General features: G+C 48.5%; 1 protein-coding gene and 1 long non-coding RNA gene across 3 annotated transcripts in view; one reads left to right on the top strand and one right to left on the bottom strand.

Moving 5' to 3' along the window:
• Positions 1–13,408, bottom strand: part of MAST4 (microtubule associated serine/threonine kinase family member 4) — a 611,899-nt gene extending 598,491 nt beyond the window's left edge. For both annotated transcript variants that reach the window (XM_077286460.1, XM_077286468.1), the window contains exon 1: positions 12,941–13,408. In XM_077286460.1, coding sequence (XP_077142575.1) covers positions 12,941–13,180 — 240 coding nt within the window. In that variant the 5' untranslated portion in view covers positions 13,181–13,408. The remainder of the gene's footprint in view (positions 1–12,940) is intronic.
• Positions 20–1,373, top strand: LOC143793740 (uncharacterized). The gene is made up of 3 exons (XR_013220232.1): positions 20–227; positions 444–648; positions 757–1,373. It is a non-coding gene; the product is annotated as an uncharacterized LOC143793740 (long non-coding RNA).
• Positions 13,409–14,671: the final 1,263 nt, after the last annotated feature.

The raw sequence follows: 14,671 nt of genomic DNA, 5'->3' as shown, positions 1-14,671 counted from the left end.
TCATTGATCACCCCAACTGTCAAAAAGTTTTTTCTAATATCTATGTATCTTCTGTCTTTCAAATTTATTCCATTGCTTCTCATGTTTCCATGTAATTTCACCCCTTTCTTTTATTTTAGGTGCTACGAGGTTACAGCAGTCACTCCCTGATAATGGTGGAGGAGAAGGAGGAGAGGAGACGTCCTGGAATCCACCAGTGGGATGGAGACGTAGCGGAGGATCGACAGGTGACTCTCTGCTGTTTATTATTTTCATAGCACTCATTAAACCTAAAATAAAAGAACGGGGTGAAAAGCCCTTTATAGAGATCGTATCACTTGCCATAAATACAGAACTTTACCTGGTATAAAGAATAATATCTTCCTGTAATTGCTTATAATTTTGTTTCTCTCAGTTCTTGGGAAATGTCTCCCTCTCCCATGTGCATAAATTTATCATTTTAGCCAACTGGGCGTGGTCCTCAAGAAGTGAATGATGAAGCGTTATACCAAGCCCCTTGGCTAAAAAGACTAGATTTACATGATCAGGAGATTAGTCTACAGTGGTCCTTCCTTACCGATCAAGTCTTCATATAGCCGCTCTCCCCCCTTGTGGCATCGGTGATTGAGCAGGCTTTTGGCTTGTCATATAGACCAATGCTCATCACAGGTAAGAACTCCAGCACAATATCATCTACGCGACCGTTATTAGCATACAGAGATTACCAAGATAATGGACCTGTCTCATTTTATTTATTACACTTACAATGCCACTCAGGTTTTAACAATGCAGCTTTCCCAATGCATGAAACGCTCGGCGTGTGATGTGGAAGGCTGGTGATTAGCAGACTATACAATGTGAACACGTTACTGGTGATTGCTTATGTGACTAATCAGAAGGAGCGTACAGGAAAGAGCCCGAGTAAGAAAACACGTTCAAGAAATTGAATTCTATTAAAGAACAGAAGGTGTTAAAACTCCGACTCCTTATATCCAGGCTCAGCCATCCATAGAAGAAATAAACTTAATACCCAAGATGACAAAAGTATTAAACGAGCTCTATGGTCAAACATTTGTGGCGTCCTCCTGTGACAGCTAAAGCTTCACTAACCGGTGTCATGAAGTGTGGTTATGACAAGACGCCCCACCAAAATCCTTGTGGGATCACCTAAATAAATAAATGATGTCCTGTTGTATAACTTTCGAGCACTATTCAATATTGCCAAAGGAAAAATTTCCTATTACGCAGCTAGAAATTTCCTGGTATGAGACAATGAAGGCTGATACTGATCTGTAATAAAGCCTCATTGTCTTAAATACTGAAAACACAACGATAACAGATTTGTTCACCTGCATTGTGTCGTCGTGTTAGGTGGACAACACGCCACTGGTACCATTTTGTGGATTTACACTAGTATAAGTCTAACAATTTACAAACACAAATAATAGAAAATAGCCATCATTAAGATTAAATATTCCTCACATACAATATTATATGCGTTTTCCACGCCTTAAACTTTGCCGACTTTCCTTCGGGAATGTCCCCAACCTGAGATCAGCAGGTATCAGAGACCTTACAATCCAAGCAAAACTAACTGATGTGTGTGAGAACTGTATAAAGCTCAAAAAAGGCTCGTCCCAAGAATGGAAGTCATCTCTAGTACTCGGCTAGCTCCAGCTAATATAGAATGAGGGCAGTTGCTTGTACACAACCTCAGCTCCATTCAAGTGGGGCCGTTTAGGGTCACATTCCCAGAAAGTTTATGTGGCTCAGCAGAGAGACCTTCATTGATCAGGAAGTTATCCCCATCACATTTTGCAACTTAAGAATTAAAGGGGCTGCCCAATACTCAAAAAAGCACTGATTGGCCACAGGGATCCTTCGGAGAGCCAGTGCCGACACCAATAGAAGAGCGCCAGCACCGAAGATGAATATAACTTTTATTATTTAACAGGGGGGAAATGTAGGGGACTCAGAAAGGGTGGTCTGAGTAATGTACAACCACTATGAAGATCGGTATCATACCTACTTTCCCTTTAAAGCATTGCTTAGACCTCATTCAGACGGCAGTGTTTTTTTTCACGTACTTGAATGGTACAAGTCTCATTAATGTTTTGGATCTCAGTTTTATCTGTGTTTGGTCACTTTTTACCATCAGTGTTTTTTATGTATGGATAAACATCCTTTGCAATGTTAATCATGGACGTCCGTCACCGATTTTCACAAACTCAGACTTGTATTTTTCATCTGTGAAATCTGTGGAGGGACATGTAACTAAAAAGCCCTCATTGACTATAGTAGTTACACGTGCTCTCTCTGAAAATCAGATATCTTAATGAGGGCTTACATGTTCCAAATTACAAGATCCTGTCCGGATGTCCCCTGGGACTTGCCCCAGTGTTCTCTGACAAGCCATCATTTGTGCACTGCATGGAATCTTTGCTAGAACTCCAAAAAGAAAAAAAACAAAAAAAAACAAAACTACTTTATAAAAACCTTTGCCATAATCATATTTAAAAGGTCTCTGTTAATCTATGTACATGGCCTGGGCTAGCATTGTACGATATTTCATGTTTTTTTTTGTTTTTTTTTGTATTCATTTCTTTTTTTAATTCTTTTGATTATTTCATGTTTTAAAATAAGTCAATAAAGAAAAAAAATATATGTTAACTGAGGTGCCGGAAAATGTTTTTTCCCCTTGGATTATATGCAAGCTTGAAATCAAGTCAATAGCACACGATGGATAGTAAATATTGCGGGTGTGAAAAGACAAGAGCAGAGCTGGTTTTAACTTTAAAAAAAAAAAAGAAAAAAAATAGTGGCTGATGTGTTGGGGTTATTTGTGTGTGAAGGAGACAGTCAAAGCTGTGAAGAATAGTGTATTCTGAATTCTATTACCAACTTATGTGGGAAGTTTTCTTAACCTGAAAGTAACATTTGCCAAGGTTACAAGTTAGTCCCACAAATAGATTCCTAAATTTCGGAATCAGAAAAAGGGGGGGGGGGGGTGAAGGACCCATGGAGATAAATTTAATATAAGCAGATTCAAGTAGGGAGACCCAATTTTCAGTTCGGTTTGAGCTGAAGAAGTCAGATCTACTTATATTCTGGATGTTCTTACAAATTAGAGGCTTCATTTACAGAGCTTGGAGAGCGCGGATTTCGGAGGTGAGGCAATCATGAGGCGTGAAATTATCATTGGCGATATGAGGATATTTCACTTTACAGAAATGAAGACAGACACCAGAACATGAAGAAATAAAGCCAAAGTAAACTGAATCCAGCCCGGTGTTCACTCGGTGTCCTGCTGATGGATGGGTCACTAATCAAAAGACACAAGTTCATTTATGGAAGACGCTTGGTAATATTTGCATTAATAAAATGGAGAATATCATGGATGATCTCTCTCCATCATGACTAATCAGTTCTGTTCCTCAGGCAGACACATTTGTCTATATTATCATGGGTTTGTTTGAACAGTGGTCCTGGTATCTCACCAATGGGTGAAGGACCTGGCAATCATCTCTATACGGACATGCTCTATCAAAAAATTACAAAGTGGTGTCCATGATCTGGGACCTCTATAGCTGCTTAATCACCGAAACGCAGCGGTCAACTTCTGACAGCGGTATTTTGGTGGGGAGATCCCACCAAGTCATCCATAACCCCTACGATGTGATTGCAGGGTGCTGATGGGCTTGCAAAAAACTCCCATTACTACCATTTTGGTACTCCTGTGAAACCCAGCGCAAGGTTTGGCTTCAGTATTCAGTGCAGCACTGTGGTACATAGAACAATCACACTGTCGCAGGTTCAAGCCTCCTAAGGAGACCAAAAAAAATAAAATATGCAGCCTTCAATTGAAAGCTTTTACACCATTATTCTGGTACAAAAAGCTTTGAAAAGTCACATCATTTTGGTGCAAGTGAAGGCATTACTAATATTACGTGACTTGGCGTTCTCACGCCATTTTCACCCACAAAGACAATGGAAAAGATGGAGTTATTAAGTTCTCCATCTTCTCCACATCCATGTTGCGATTTTCTCATGCGAGAAACTTGGATCACACTCAGATGAAACTCTGACAGAAGGCATAATCAGTCGCATGAGAGAATATATGACAGTGCGAGTGAGACCTTAGTCTGAGAGCAGCATGATATAGGAGCAGAGACCCAGACTCCAGCGATTTGTCACTTGCTTCGCAGCTTACTTTATTTTCACTATAAGTGTTTTATCAGCAGGAGATGATCACTGCAGAACTAGATGTCTCATGCCAGGCAGTCCAGCTAATCTGTTTAACCCCCCCCACCACTGATTGGCAGCTGCTGACAGTGTACACAGGAAGGTGCCAATCAGTGGTGTGTGGGCGGGGTTACACAGCCCAGAATTGTGACCACTGCTACATATACACCAAAAATAACAGGGATTCGATTGAAACTGCACCAAGCAGCCCAGTAAGTGGTACATCCCTGGAATCAGGCTCTCTGTCCGTACATCATGATGCTCTCAGATCATATAGAAACACCTGCTGCCAGAATAATAAAATAATAATAACAATAGTAATAAGTTCTTGGAAGACTGGTATGAAAAAATTAAAAACACAAAAATGAAAATGGTCTTCATCCAGAAGAGGTTTAGTGGCATACACCTCATAACACATTTTACTCCAATATACGGTACTTGGGAATAAGACCACCTTATGAAATGCTCGTCGCAGTAAGTTTCCCCCATACTGCTTCAAGTCATCACCACTTTTAAGATTTCTTTTCTGCCAATGGAAATATTCTTGCTCACAGTATATCATGTATCAGTGAAGAGCGCAGGCTGGTTAGCTGACACTGTCTACCCAGAGAGCAAACAGAGATGGAGGACGGTGTGGATATTACACACAGAGTTTTTGCACAGTTCCTTGTTGCACTGTGATAAAGGGGTACTTCCATTTTACCTGTTAACCTCTTTAGGGCAAAATTCGTCTACTGAAAATTTGCCATTTCTGGATTTTGATGCAGATTTCACCCCTTAAGAATGAAGAAAGATAAATCAATGGCACTCGTGCAACATTAGAGATACTATGGATCAAAAATGTGCAACTTGCTGCAGTCACAATGAGCTTTTGGAAGCATTTACATTTTCCAAGTGGAAACCAGTTCAGGAAACACTCCTACTTTGGGGAGTTTATGGAAGAGCATTTTCTGCAACCTATTGATTGGACAGGACCGACTTTGGCTAGGTTTTTTACAGGATCCACTTTAAAGGGAACCTGTCAACAGAAAAAACACTATTAACCTGCAGATACGGGGTTAATCTTCAGACTAATAGAATTTCTAACCTGTCCGACACCTGCACTTAGAAAATGAACTTTATTCTCCCCGGCAGTGTCTGCTTCAGTTACACAACCCCCGGCCGTGACTGACAGCCAGCCCCAATGCAGAGCAAGTGTCAGTCAGGGCCGGGGTGCTTATAAACAGGATAGTGGAATTCCCATAGAAATCAGTAAGTTCTCCAGGTGTTTTTGAGGAGGATTTTGGAGAGGATTCGGGCCCCAAAACTGTACTGTACCATAATATTAGGCCAAATGGACAGGTATCCTCCTCCATCTCTCTCAAGCTTCAGTCTATCTAGGGAACCAAACCCAGGCCATAGAACGATGTATTCGGAGGTGTGACACTGAGTTACAGAAGCCAGCCCCTCAGCATCGTGCCGCTGGCCCTCATCTCTAGTGATCCAGTCTATGGTGATATGAGGTGTGACACCGAGTTACAGAAGCCAGCCCCTCAGCATCGTGCCGCTGGCTCTCATCTCTAGTGATCCAGTCTATGGTGATATGAGGTGTGACACGGAGTTACAGAAGCCAGCCCCTCAGCATCGTGCCGCTGGCCCTCATCTCTAGTGATCCAGTCTATGCTGATATAGGAGGTGTGACACCGAGTTACAGAAGCCAGCCCCTCAGCATCGTGCCGCTGGCCCTCATCTCTAGTGATCCAGTCTATGGTGATATGAGGTGTGACACGGAGTTACAGAAGCCAGCCCCTCAGCATCGTGCCGCTGGCTCTCATCTCTAGTGATCCAGTCTATGGTGATATGAGGTGTGACACGGAGTTACAGAAGCCAGCCCCTCAGCATCGTGCCGCTGGCCCTCATCTCTAGTGATCCAGTCTATGCTGATATAGGAGGTGTGACACCGAGTTACAGAAGCCAGCCCCTCAGCATTGTGCCGCTGGCCCTCATCTCTAGTGATCCAGTCTATGGTGATATGAGGTGTGACACGGAGTTACAGAAGCCAGCCCCTCAGCATCGTGCCGCTGGCTCTCATCTCTAGTGATCCAGTCTATGGTGATATGAGGTGTGACACGGAGTTACAGAAGCCAGCCCCTCAGCATCGTGCCGCTGGCTCTTATCTTTAGTTATCCAGTCTATGGTGATATGAGGTGTGACACTGAGTTACAGAAGCCAGCCCCTCAGCATCGTGCCGCTGGCTCTCATCTCTAGTGATCCAGTCTATGCTGATATAGGAGGTGTGACACCGAGTTACAGAAGCCAGCCCCTCAGCATCGTGCCGCTGGCTCTTATCTCTAGTGATCCAGTCTATGGTGCTATAGGAGGTGTGACACCGAGTTACAGAAGCCAGCCCCTCAGCATCGTGCCGCTGGCTCTTATCTCTAGTGATCCAGTCTATGGTGATATGAGGTGTGACACCGAGTTACAGAAGCCAGCCCCTCAGCATCGTGCCGCTGGCTCTCATCTCTAGTGATCCAGTCTATGGTGCTATAGGAGGTGGAACACCGAGTTACAGAAGCCAGCCCCTCAGCATCGTGCCACTGGCTCTCATCTCTAGTGATCCAGTCTATGGTGCTATAGGAGGTGGAACACCGAGTTACAGAAGCCAGCCCCTCAGCATCGTGCCGCTGGCTCTCATCTCTAGTGATCCAGTCCATGGTGATACAGGAGGTGTGACACCGAGTTACAGAAGCCAGCCCCTCAGCATCGTGCCGCTGGCTCTCATCTCTAGTGATCCAGTCTATGCTGATATAGGAGGTGTGACACCGAGTTACAGAAGCCAGCCCCTCAGCATCATGCCGCTGGCTCTCATCTCTAGTGATCCAGTCAATGGTGACATAGGAGGTGTGACACCGAGTTACAGAAGCCAGCCCCTCAGCATCGTGCCGCTGGCCCTCATCTCTAGTGATCCAGTCTATGGTGATATGAGGTGTGACACCGAGTTACAGAAGCCAGCCCCTCAGCATCGTGCCGCTGGCCCTCATCTCTAGTGATCCAGTCTATGGTGATATGAGGTGTGACACCGAGTTACAGAAGCCAGCCCCTCAGCATCGTGCCGCTGGCTCTCATCTCTAGTGATCCAGTCTATGGTGATATGAGGTGTGACACGGAGTTACAGAAGCCAGCCCCTCAGCATCGTGCCGCTGGCCCTCATCTCTAGTGATCCAGTCTATGCTGATATAGGAGGTGTGACACCGAGTTACAGAAGCCAGCCCCTCAGCATCGTGCCGCTGGCCCTCATCTCTAGTGATCCAGTCTATGGTGATATGAGGTGTGACACGGAGTTACAGAAGCCAGCCCCTCAGCATCGTGCCGCTGGCTCTCATCTCTAGTGATCCAGTCTATGGTGATATGAGGTGTGACACGGAGTTACAGAAGCCAGCCCCTCAGCATCGTGCCGCTGGCCCTCATCTCTAGTGATCCAGTCTATGCTGATATAGGAGGTGTGACACCGAGTTACAGAAGCCAGCCCCTCAGCATCGTGCCGCTGGCCCTCATCTCTAGTGATCCAGTCTATGGTGATATGAGGTGTGACACGGAGTTACAGAAGCCAGCCCCTCAGCATCGTGCCGCTGGCTCTCATCTCTAGTGATCCAGTCTATGGTGATATGAGGTGTGACACGGAGTTACAGAAGCCAGCCCCTCAGCATCGTGCCGCTGGCTCTTATCTTTAGTTATCCAGTCTATGGTGATATGAGGTGTGACACTGAGTTACAGAAGCCAGCCCCTCAGCATCGTGCCGCTGGCTCTCATCTCTAGTGATCCAGTCTATGCTGATATAGGAGGTGTGACACCGAGTTACAGAAGCCAGCCCCTCAGCATCGTGCCGCTGGCTCTTATCTCTAGTGATCCAGTCTATGGTGCTATAGGAGGTGTGACACCGAGTTACAGAAGCCAGCCCCTCAGCATCGTGCCGCTGGCTCTTATCTCTAGTGATCCAGTCTATGGTGATATGAGGTGTGACACCGAGTTACAGAAGCCAGCCCCTCAGCATCGTGCCGCTGGCTCTCATCTCTAGTGATCCAGTCTATGGTGCTATAGGAGGTGGAACACCGAGTTACAGAAGCCAGCCCCTCAGCATCGTGCCACTGGCTCTCATCTCTAGTGATCCAGTCTATGGTGCTATAGGAGGTGGAACACCGAGTTACAGAAGCCAGCCCCTCAGCATCGTGCCGCTGGCTCTCATCTCTAGTGATCCAGTCCATGGTGATACAGGAGGTGTGACACCGAGTTACAGAAGCCAGCCCCTCAGCATCGTGCCGCTGGCTCTCATCTCTAGTGATCCAGTCTATGCTGATATAGGAGGTGTGACACCGAGTTACAGAAGCCAGCCCCTCAGCATCATGCCGCTGGCTCTCATCTCTAGTGATCCAGTCAATGGTGACATAGGAGGTGTGACACCGAGTTACAGAAGCCAGCCCCTCAGCATCGTGCCGCTGGCTCTTATCTCTAGTGATCCAGTCAATGGTGCTATAGGAGGTGTGACACCGAGTTACAGAAGCCAGCCCCTCAGCATCGTGCCGCTGGCTCTCATCTCTAGTGATCCAGTCTATGGTGATATAGGAGGTGTGACACCGAGTTACAGAAGCCAGCCCCTCAGCATCGTGCCACTGGCTCTCATCTCTAGTGATCCAGTCAATGGTGACATAGGAGGTGTGACACCGAGTTACAGAAGCCAGCCCCTCAGCATCGTGCCACTGGCTCTCATCTCTAGTGATCCAGTCTATGGTGCTATAGGAGGTGGAACACCGAGTTACAGAAGCCAGCCCCTCAGCATCGTGCCACTGGCTCTCATCTCTAGTGATCCAGTCTATGCTGATATAGGAGGTGTGACACCGAGTTACAGAAGCCAGCCCCTCAGCATCGTGCCGCTGGCTCTTATCTCTAGTGATCCAGTCTATGGTGATATGAGGTGTGACACCGAGTTACAGAAGCCAGCCCCTCAGCATCGTGCCGCTGGCTCTCATCTCTAGTGATCCAGTCTATGGTGCTATAGGAGGTGGAACACCGAGTTACAGAAGCCAGCCCCTCAGCATCGTGCCACTGGCTCTCATCTCTAGTGATCCAGTCTATGCTGATATAGGAGGTGTGACACCGAGTTACAGAAGCCAGCCCCTCAGCATCGTGCCACTGGCCCTCATCTCTACTGATCCAGTCTATGGTGATATAGGAGGTGTGACACCGAGTTACAGAAGCCAGCCCCTCAGCATCGTGCCACTGGCTCTCATCTCTAGTGATCCAGTCTATGGTGCTATAGGAGGTGTGACACCGAGTTACAGAAGCCAGCCCCTCAGCATCGTGCCACTGGCTCTCATCTCTAGTGATCCAGTCTATGGTGCTATAGGAGGTGTGACACCGAGTTACAGAAGCCAGCCCCTCAGCATCGTGCCACTGGCTCTCATCTCTAGTGATCCAGTCTATGCTGATATAGGAGGTGTGACACCGAGTTACAGAAGCCAGCCCCTCAGCATCGTGCCGCTGGCTCTCATCTCTAGTGATCCAGTCCATGGTGATACAGGAGGTGTGACACCGAGTTACAGAAGCCAGCCCCTCAGCATCGTGCCGCTGGCTCTTATCTCTAGTGATCCAGTCTATGGTGATATGAGGTGTGACACCGAGTTACAGAAGCCAGCCCCTCAGCATCGTGCCACTGGCTCTCATCTCTAGTGATCCAGTCTATGCTGATATAGGAGGTGTGACACCGAGTTACAGAAGCCAGCCCCTCAGCATCGTGCCGCTGGCTCTTATCTCTAGTGATCCAGTCTATGGTGATATGAGGTGTGACACCGAGTTACAGAAGCCAGCCCCTCAGCATCGTGCCACTGGCTCTCATCTCTAGTGATCCAGTCTATGGTGCTATAGGAGGTGTGACACCGAGTTACAGAAGCCAGCCCCTCAGCATCGTGCCGCTGGCTCTCATCTCTAGTGATCCAGTCTATGGTGCTATAGGAGGTGGAACACCGAGTTACAGAAGCCAGCCCCTCAGCATTGTGCCACTGGCCCGCCCTGCCTGTGAATCCCAGCCTCGCAATGTGAATAAATCATAAGTCACTGCGGGGCTGGGATTCACAAGCAGTGCGGCCGCACTGGCGCAGTCAGCTGGGCTGCATATGAGGAAAGACGGCCAGCACTCACTGCGCCTGCACCAGGCAGGGGAAAAGAGCTCAGGCGCCGGCTATTTTGAAAACAGCGGCGAGGAGGAGGCGGCGCCCGGCGCCAAGAAGATGTGAGTGACGGCTGTGTGCTGTCTGAAGCAGGGGGGAAACGCCGGCCTACTTGATTGAAGACCAGGTATTTCAGACAAATTATAAAACTGATTATTTCTCTAGTTACAGCACCCAGAACTAAAAGACCCACCTTGTCAGAATGCAGCATTACTGCTGCACAAGGTGGCTCTTTTAGTTTGAAACGACTGGGGGGGGGGACATGTTCCCTTTAAACATCAATCAGCAGCGCTATAAAAAGTTGCAGTGTAGTCGAGGCCTAAATCTGTACAAAAATGTATTTCTGCGGCATCATCTGATCTCCCGATTTCTATGTATTCATATTAGCGGAGTAACCTACGGTAATCCAAGTATGGTCCAGCCTGACTGCAGGGGGTCCGCAGGGTGCAGCTGTCTACAGACTCTCAGTTCTGCCTATTACTCCCATTTTATACCAGTCCACAACATGGAAGGTGATAAATAATCGTTCTCTTGTCCAGTAAATCTTAAGATCTATCAACATTTATAGAAAAGAAAAACTTTCTTCCAATATTTTGAAAGTAATGAATTAATATTTTATAAGTTTCCATTTTTCTTCATCCCGGCTGCTCGGAAAGGTCACTTTTTTTTGCACTGGAGACTGAGCAGATGGATGCGAATCCCGTCCGCCATCACGGAGAACATTTACGCACCCTGACAAAGGCATTTATCAAAGTCATGGAACACAACGCTTTCTCACCTGGGGTCACATCGGCTGAAATTCTATTTCAGGTTTTACAGCGCGGTGAGACAGGGACGGAATAACTTACACATCACAAATCACAACACAGAAGCCGGATCTGCGGCCTCGTCACTCAGGACCCATTACTGCACTAATCTAATGTGCGTCTGGCAGCGCCACATTGCTCCGTATACCCGGCGTCGCCTCCTCGCTGTCACACCGAGGTGGGGTTATCCCAATCTGCAGCCCTAATCAACATGGACTGGAATGGAGGACAGCGTCACGCTCCACCAGGTGTACGGCCGGACAACATGGCAAGCAGCGGCCACCGTCAACACTCCACGGTCAGGGTGTACGACGCACAGTGACATAATATCACCTGGGGACCACAGGAGCCACGGTCACACAAAGGTGGAAAATCAGTGAGAACATGTGGAGCTCCCAGGTCCAGATCATGGTGTACATGGCACGAGCACAGCGCAATGCCACGCACACGAGCTGCCATGCAGAGGTTTACCTTGGCACAAACACCGGCCAGACAACACTCACGTCCGGCTGATCACTGCCGGTATTACGGGGCCTCCACGTGTGGGTATATATGTACAGAACCCGAGGCGTGCGAGGATCACATTACACAGGTCTGTAAGGGAAAGAGACTGGTGACCGACTGCAGTGTGTACAGCGCTGCCGAATATGTTGGAGATACATATACACATATAGGACCTTAGACATATCTGGGCACCTCACATGCAAACATGATCATATACATATGGTGCATACATTAAGATTTGGAAATTAGATTGCAAGCTCTGTAGGGGACAAACATCGACATAACAGTGCACTGTGGAGGTGCCATGGAAATACATTACACATTTATACAGGTGCCCATACTTATGTGATAGATACACACATACTGTGTACACTAGTCTCTAGATACTGTATAGATACACACACGTACAATAAGAACATACACATATAAGTATACATAGCACACACAGTAGGTACATTAACACTACACTGTACACATAGATGCACAATACAAAAATAGTACATACACACTAACTACATACATATTACATACACACACAGTACATACACACTAACTACATACATACACACAGTACATACACACACATAGTACATACACACAGTACATACACACTAACTACATACATACACACAGTACATACACACACATAGTACATACACACAGTACATACACACTAACTACATACATATTACATACACACACAGTACATACACACTAACTACATACATACACACACACACAGTACATACACACTAACTACATACATACACACACACACACACAGTACATACACACAGTACATACATATTACATACACACACAGTACATACACACTAACTACATACATACACACACACACAGTACATACACACTAACTACATACATACACACACACACACACACACAGTACATACACACAGTACATACATATTACATACACACACAGTACATACACACTAACTACATACATACATACATACACACAGTACACACACACACATAGTACGTACATACACACACAGTCCATACACACACATAGTCCATACACACACATAGTCCATACACACACATAGTCCATACACACACATAGTCCATACACACACATAGTCCATACACACACATAGTACACACACACACAGTCCATACACACACAGTACATACACACACATACATACAGTCCATACAGACAGCCCACGGGGCAGCGCTCACCTCCTCGTCCGCCTCGTCCTGCTCCCCGGCGCACTGCCGTCCTGTCTCCCCTCCACGTCTCCTCTCTGCCGCTGCCGCCTCCTCCTCCTCCAGTGTGAGGTGTGGACCCTCAGAGTCGCAGTCGGTGCTGCTCCCCCCACTAGACGCCTTCATCTCTCCCTCTGACAGGGTCTGCGATCCGGAGGAGGAAAGTGATGAAGAGGAGGAGGTGTCCGCTCCCTCGGAAACTTTGCCGTCCATCTCCCCGCAGTGTGCGCTTCCTGGGCTGAGGCGTCAGCAGGTGCCGGCATAGGTTCTGTATGAGGGCTGAGTGCCGGCGCCCCTGTCCCCCAGCTCCATGCCCGGGAGATGCGTACAGCGGCTCCCACCTTTCTGTCTCTGCAAAGCCACAACTGGACGCCACCGCTCCACCTCTCCCAGGCGTGCGGGCAACCCGCTCCAACCCGCGGCTCCTGCAGCCAATGAGCACGGCACCTGGGGGCGGTGCGAGCAACTAGTCTCAGAGGGAAGCGGAGCAGCACCTGAGCGGCAGGTGAGGAAGGGAGAGCCGGGCAGGGAGGTGGCACTGCTACAGGTGAGGGAGGGAGAGCCGGGCAGGGAGGTTGCACTGCTGCAGGTGAGGGAGGGAGAGCCGGGCAGGGAGGTGGCACTGCTACAGGTGAGGGAGGGAGAGCCGGGCAGGGAGGTGGCACTGCTACAGGTGAGGAAGGGAGAGCCGGGCAGGGAGGCTACAGGTGAGGAAGGGAGAGCCGGGCAGGGAGGTGGCACTGCTACAGGTGAGGGAGGGAGAGCCGGGCAGGGAGGTGGCACTGCTACAGGTGAGGGAGGGAGAGCCGGGCAGGGAGGTGGCACTGCTACAGGTGAGGGAAGGAGAGCCGGGCAGGGAGGTGGCACTGCTACAGGTGAGGGAGGGAGAGCCGGGCAGGGAGGTGGCACTGCTACAGGTGAGGGAGGGAGAGCCGGGCAGGGAGGTGGCACTGCTGCAGGTGAGGGAGGGAGAGCCGGGCAGGGAGGTGGCACTGCTACAGGTGAGGGAGGGAGAGCCGGGCAGGGGGATGGCACTGCTACAGGTGAGGGAGGGAGAGCCGGGCAGGGAGGTGGCACTGCTACAGGTGAGGAAGGGAGAGCCGGGCAGGGAGGTGGCACTGCTACAGGTGAGGGAGGGAGAGCCGGGCAGGGAGGTGGCACTGCTACAGGTGAGGAAAGGAGAGCCAGGCAGGGGGATGGCACTGCTACAGGTGAGGGAGAGCTGGGCAGGAGGATGGCACTACTACAGGTGAGGAGCACAGAGCAGGGCAATTAGATGGCACTGCTGCAGGGGCAGAGAGTCAGGCAGGGGGACAGCACTGCTACAGGTGAAGGGCACAGAGCTGGGCAGATAAGGGAGGAGAGAGCCAGTCTCTACCCCACATTTGGAGCACTGAGCTGGGTCGATAATGGAATAGAGTGTTGGGTAAAGATGAGATGACAGCACTGGGCAGTGCCACACGTCAGGAAGGAGAGTAGGTAAAGAGAGAAATTGGCACTGCCAAGTTGAGGGGAGAAGGCCAGTGGTAAGGGAGAAGAAATCCAGACACTGGTATTCGCAGGAATGATGAGAACTAAGCACTGCCTCTGGTGAGGGAGAAGAAAGTCAGGCCTTTGCACAGGGGAGGAAGGAAAGTATGAGGATCTGTTGCAAATGATGACGGAGAAAGCAGACCACTGCCACATATAAAAGGGAATCTGTCA

This window comes from Ranitomeya variabilis, chromosome 1 (genome assembly GCF_051348905.1).
Source record: "Ranitomeya variabilis isolate aRanVar5 chromosome 1, aRanVar5.hap1, whole genome shotgun sequence".
Lineage (NCBI taxonomy): Eukaryota > Metazoa > Chordata > Amphibia > Anura > Dendrobatidae > Ranitomeya > Ranitomeya variabilis.
Note: the sequence above shows the minus strand (reverse complement) of the source record. Positions and strands in the feature narration are given on the sequence as shown.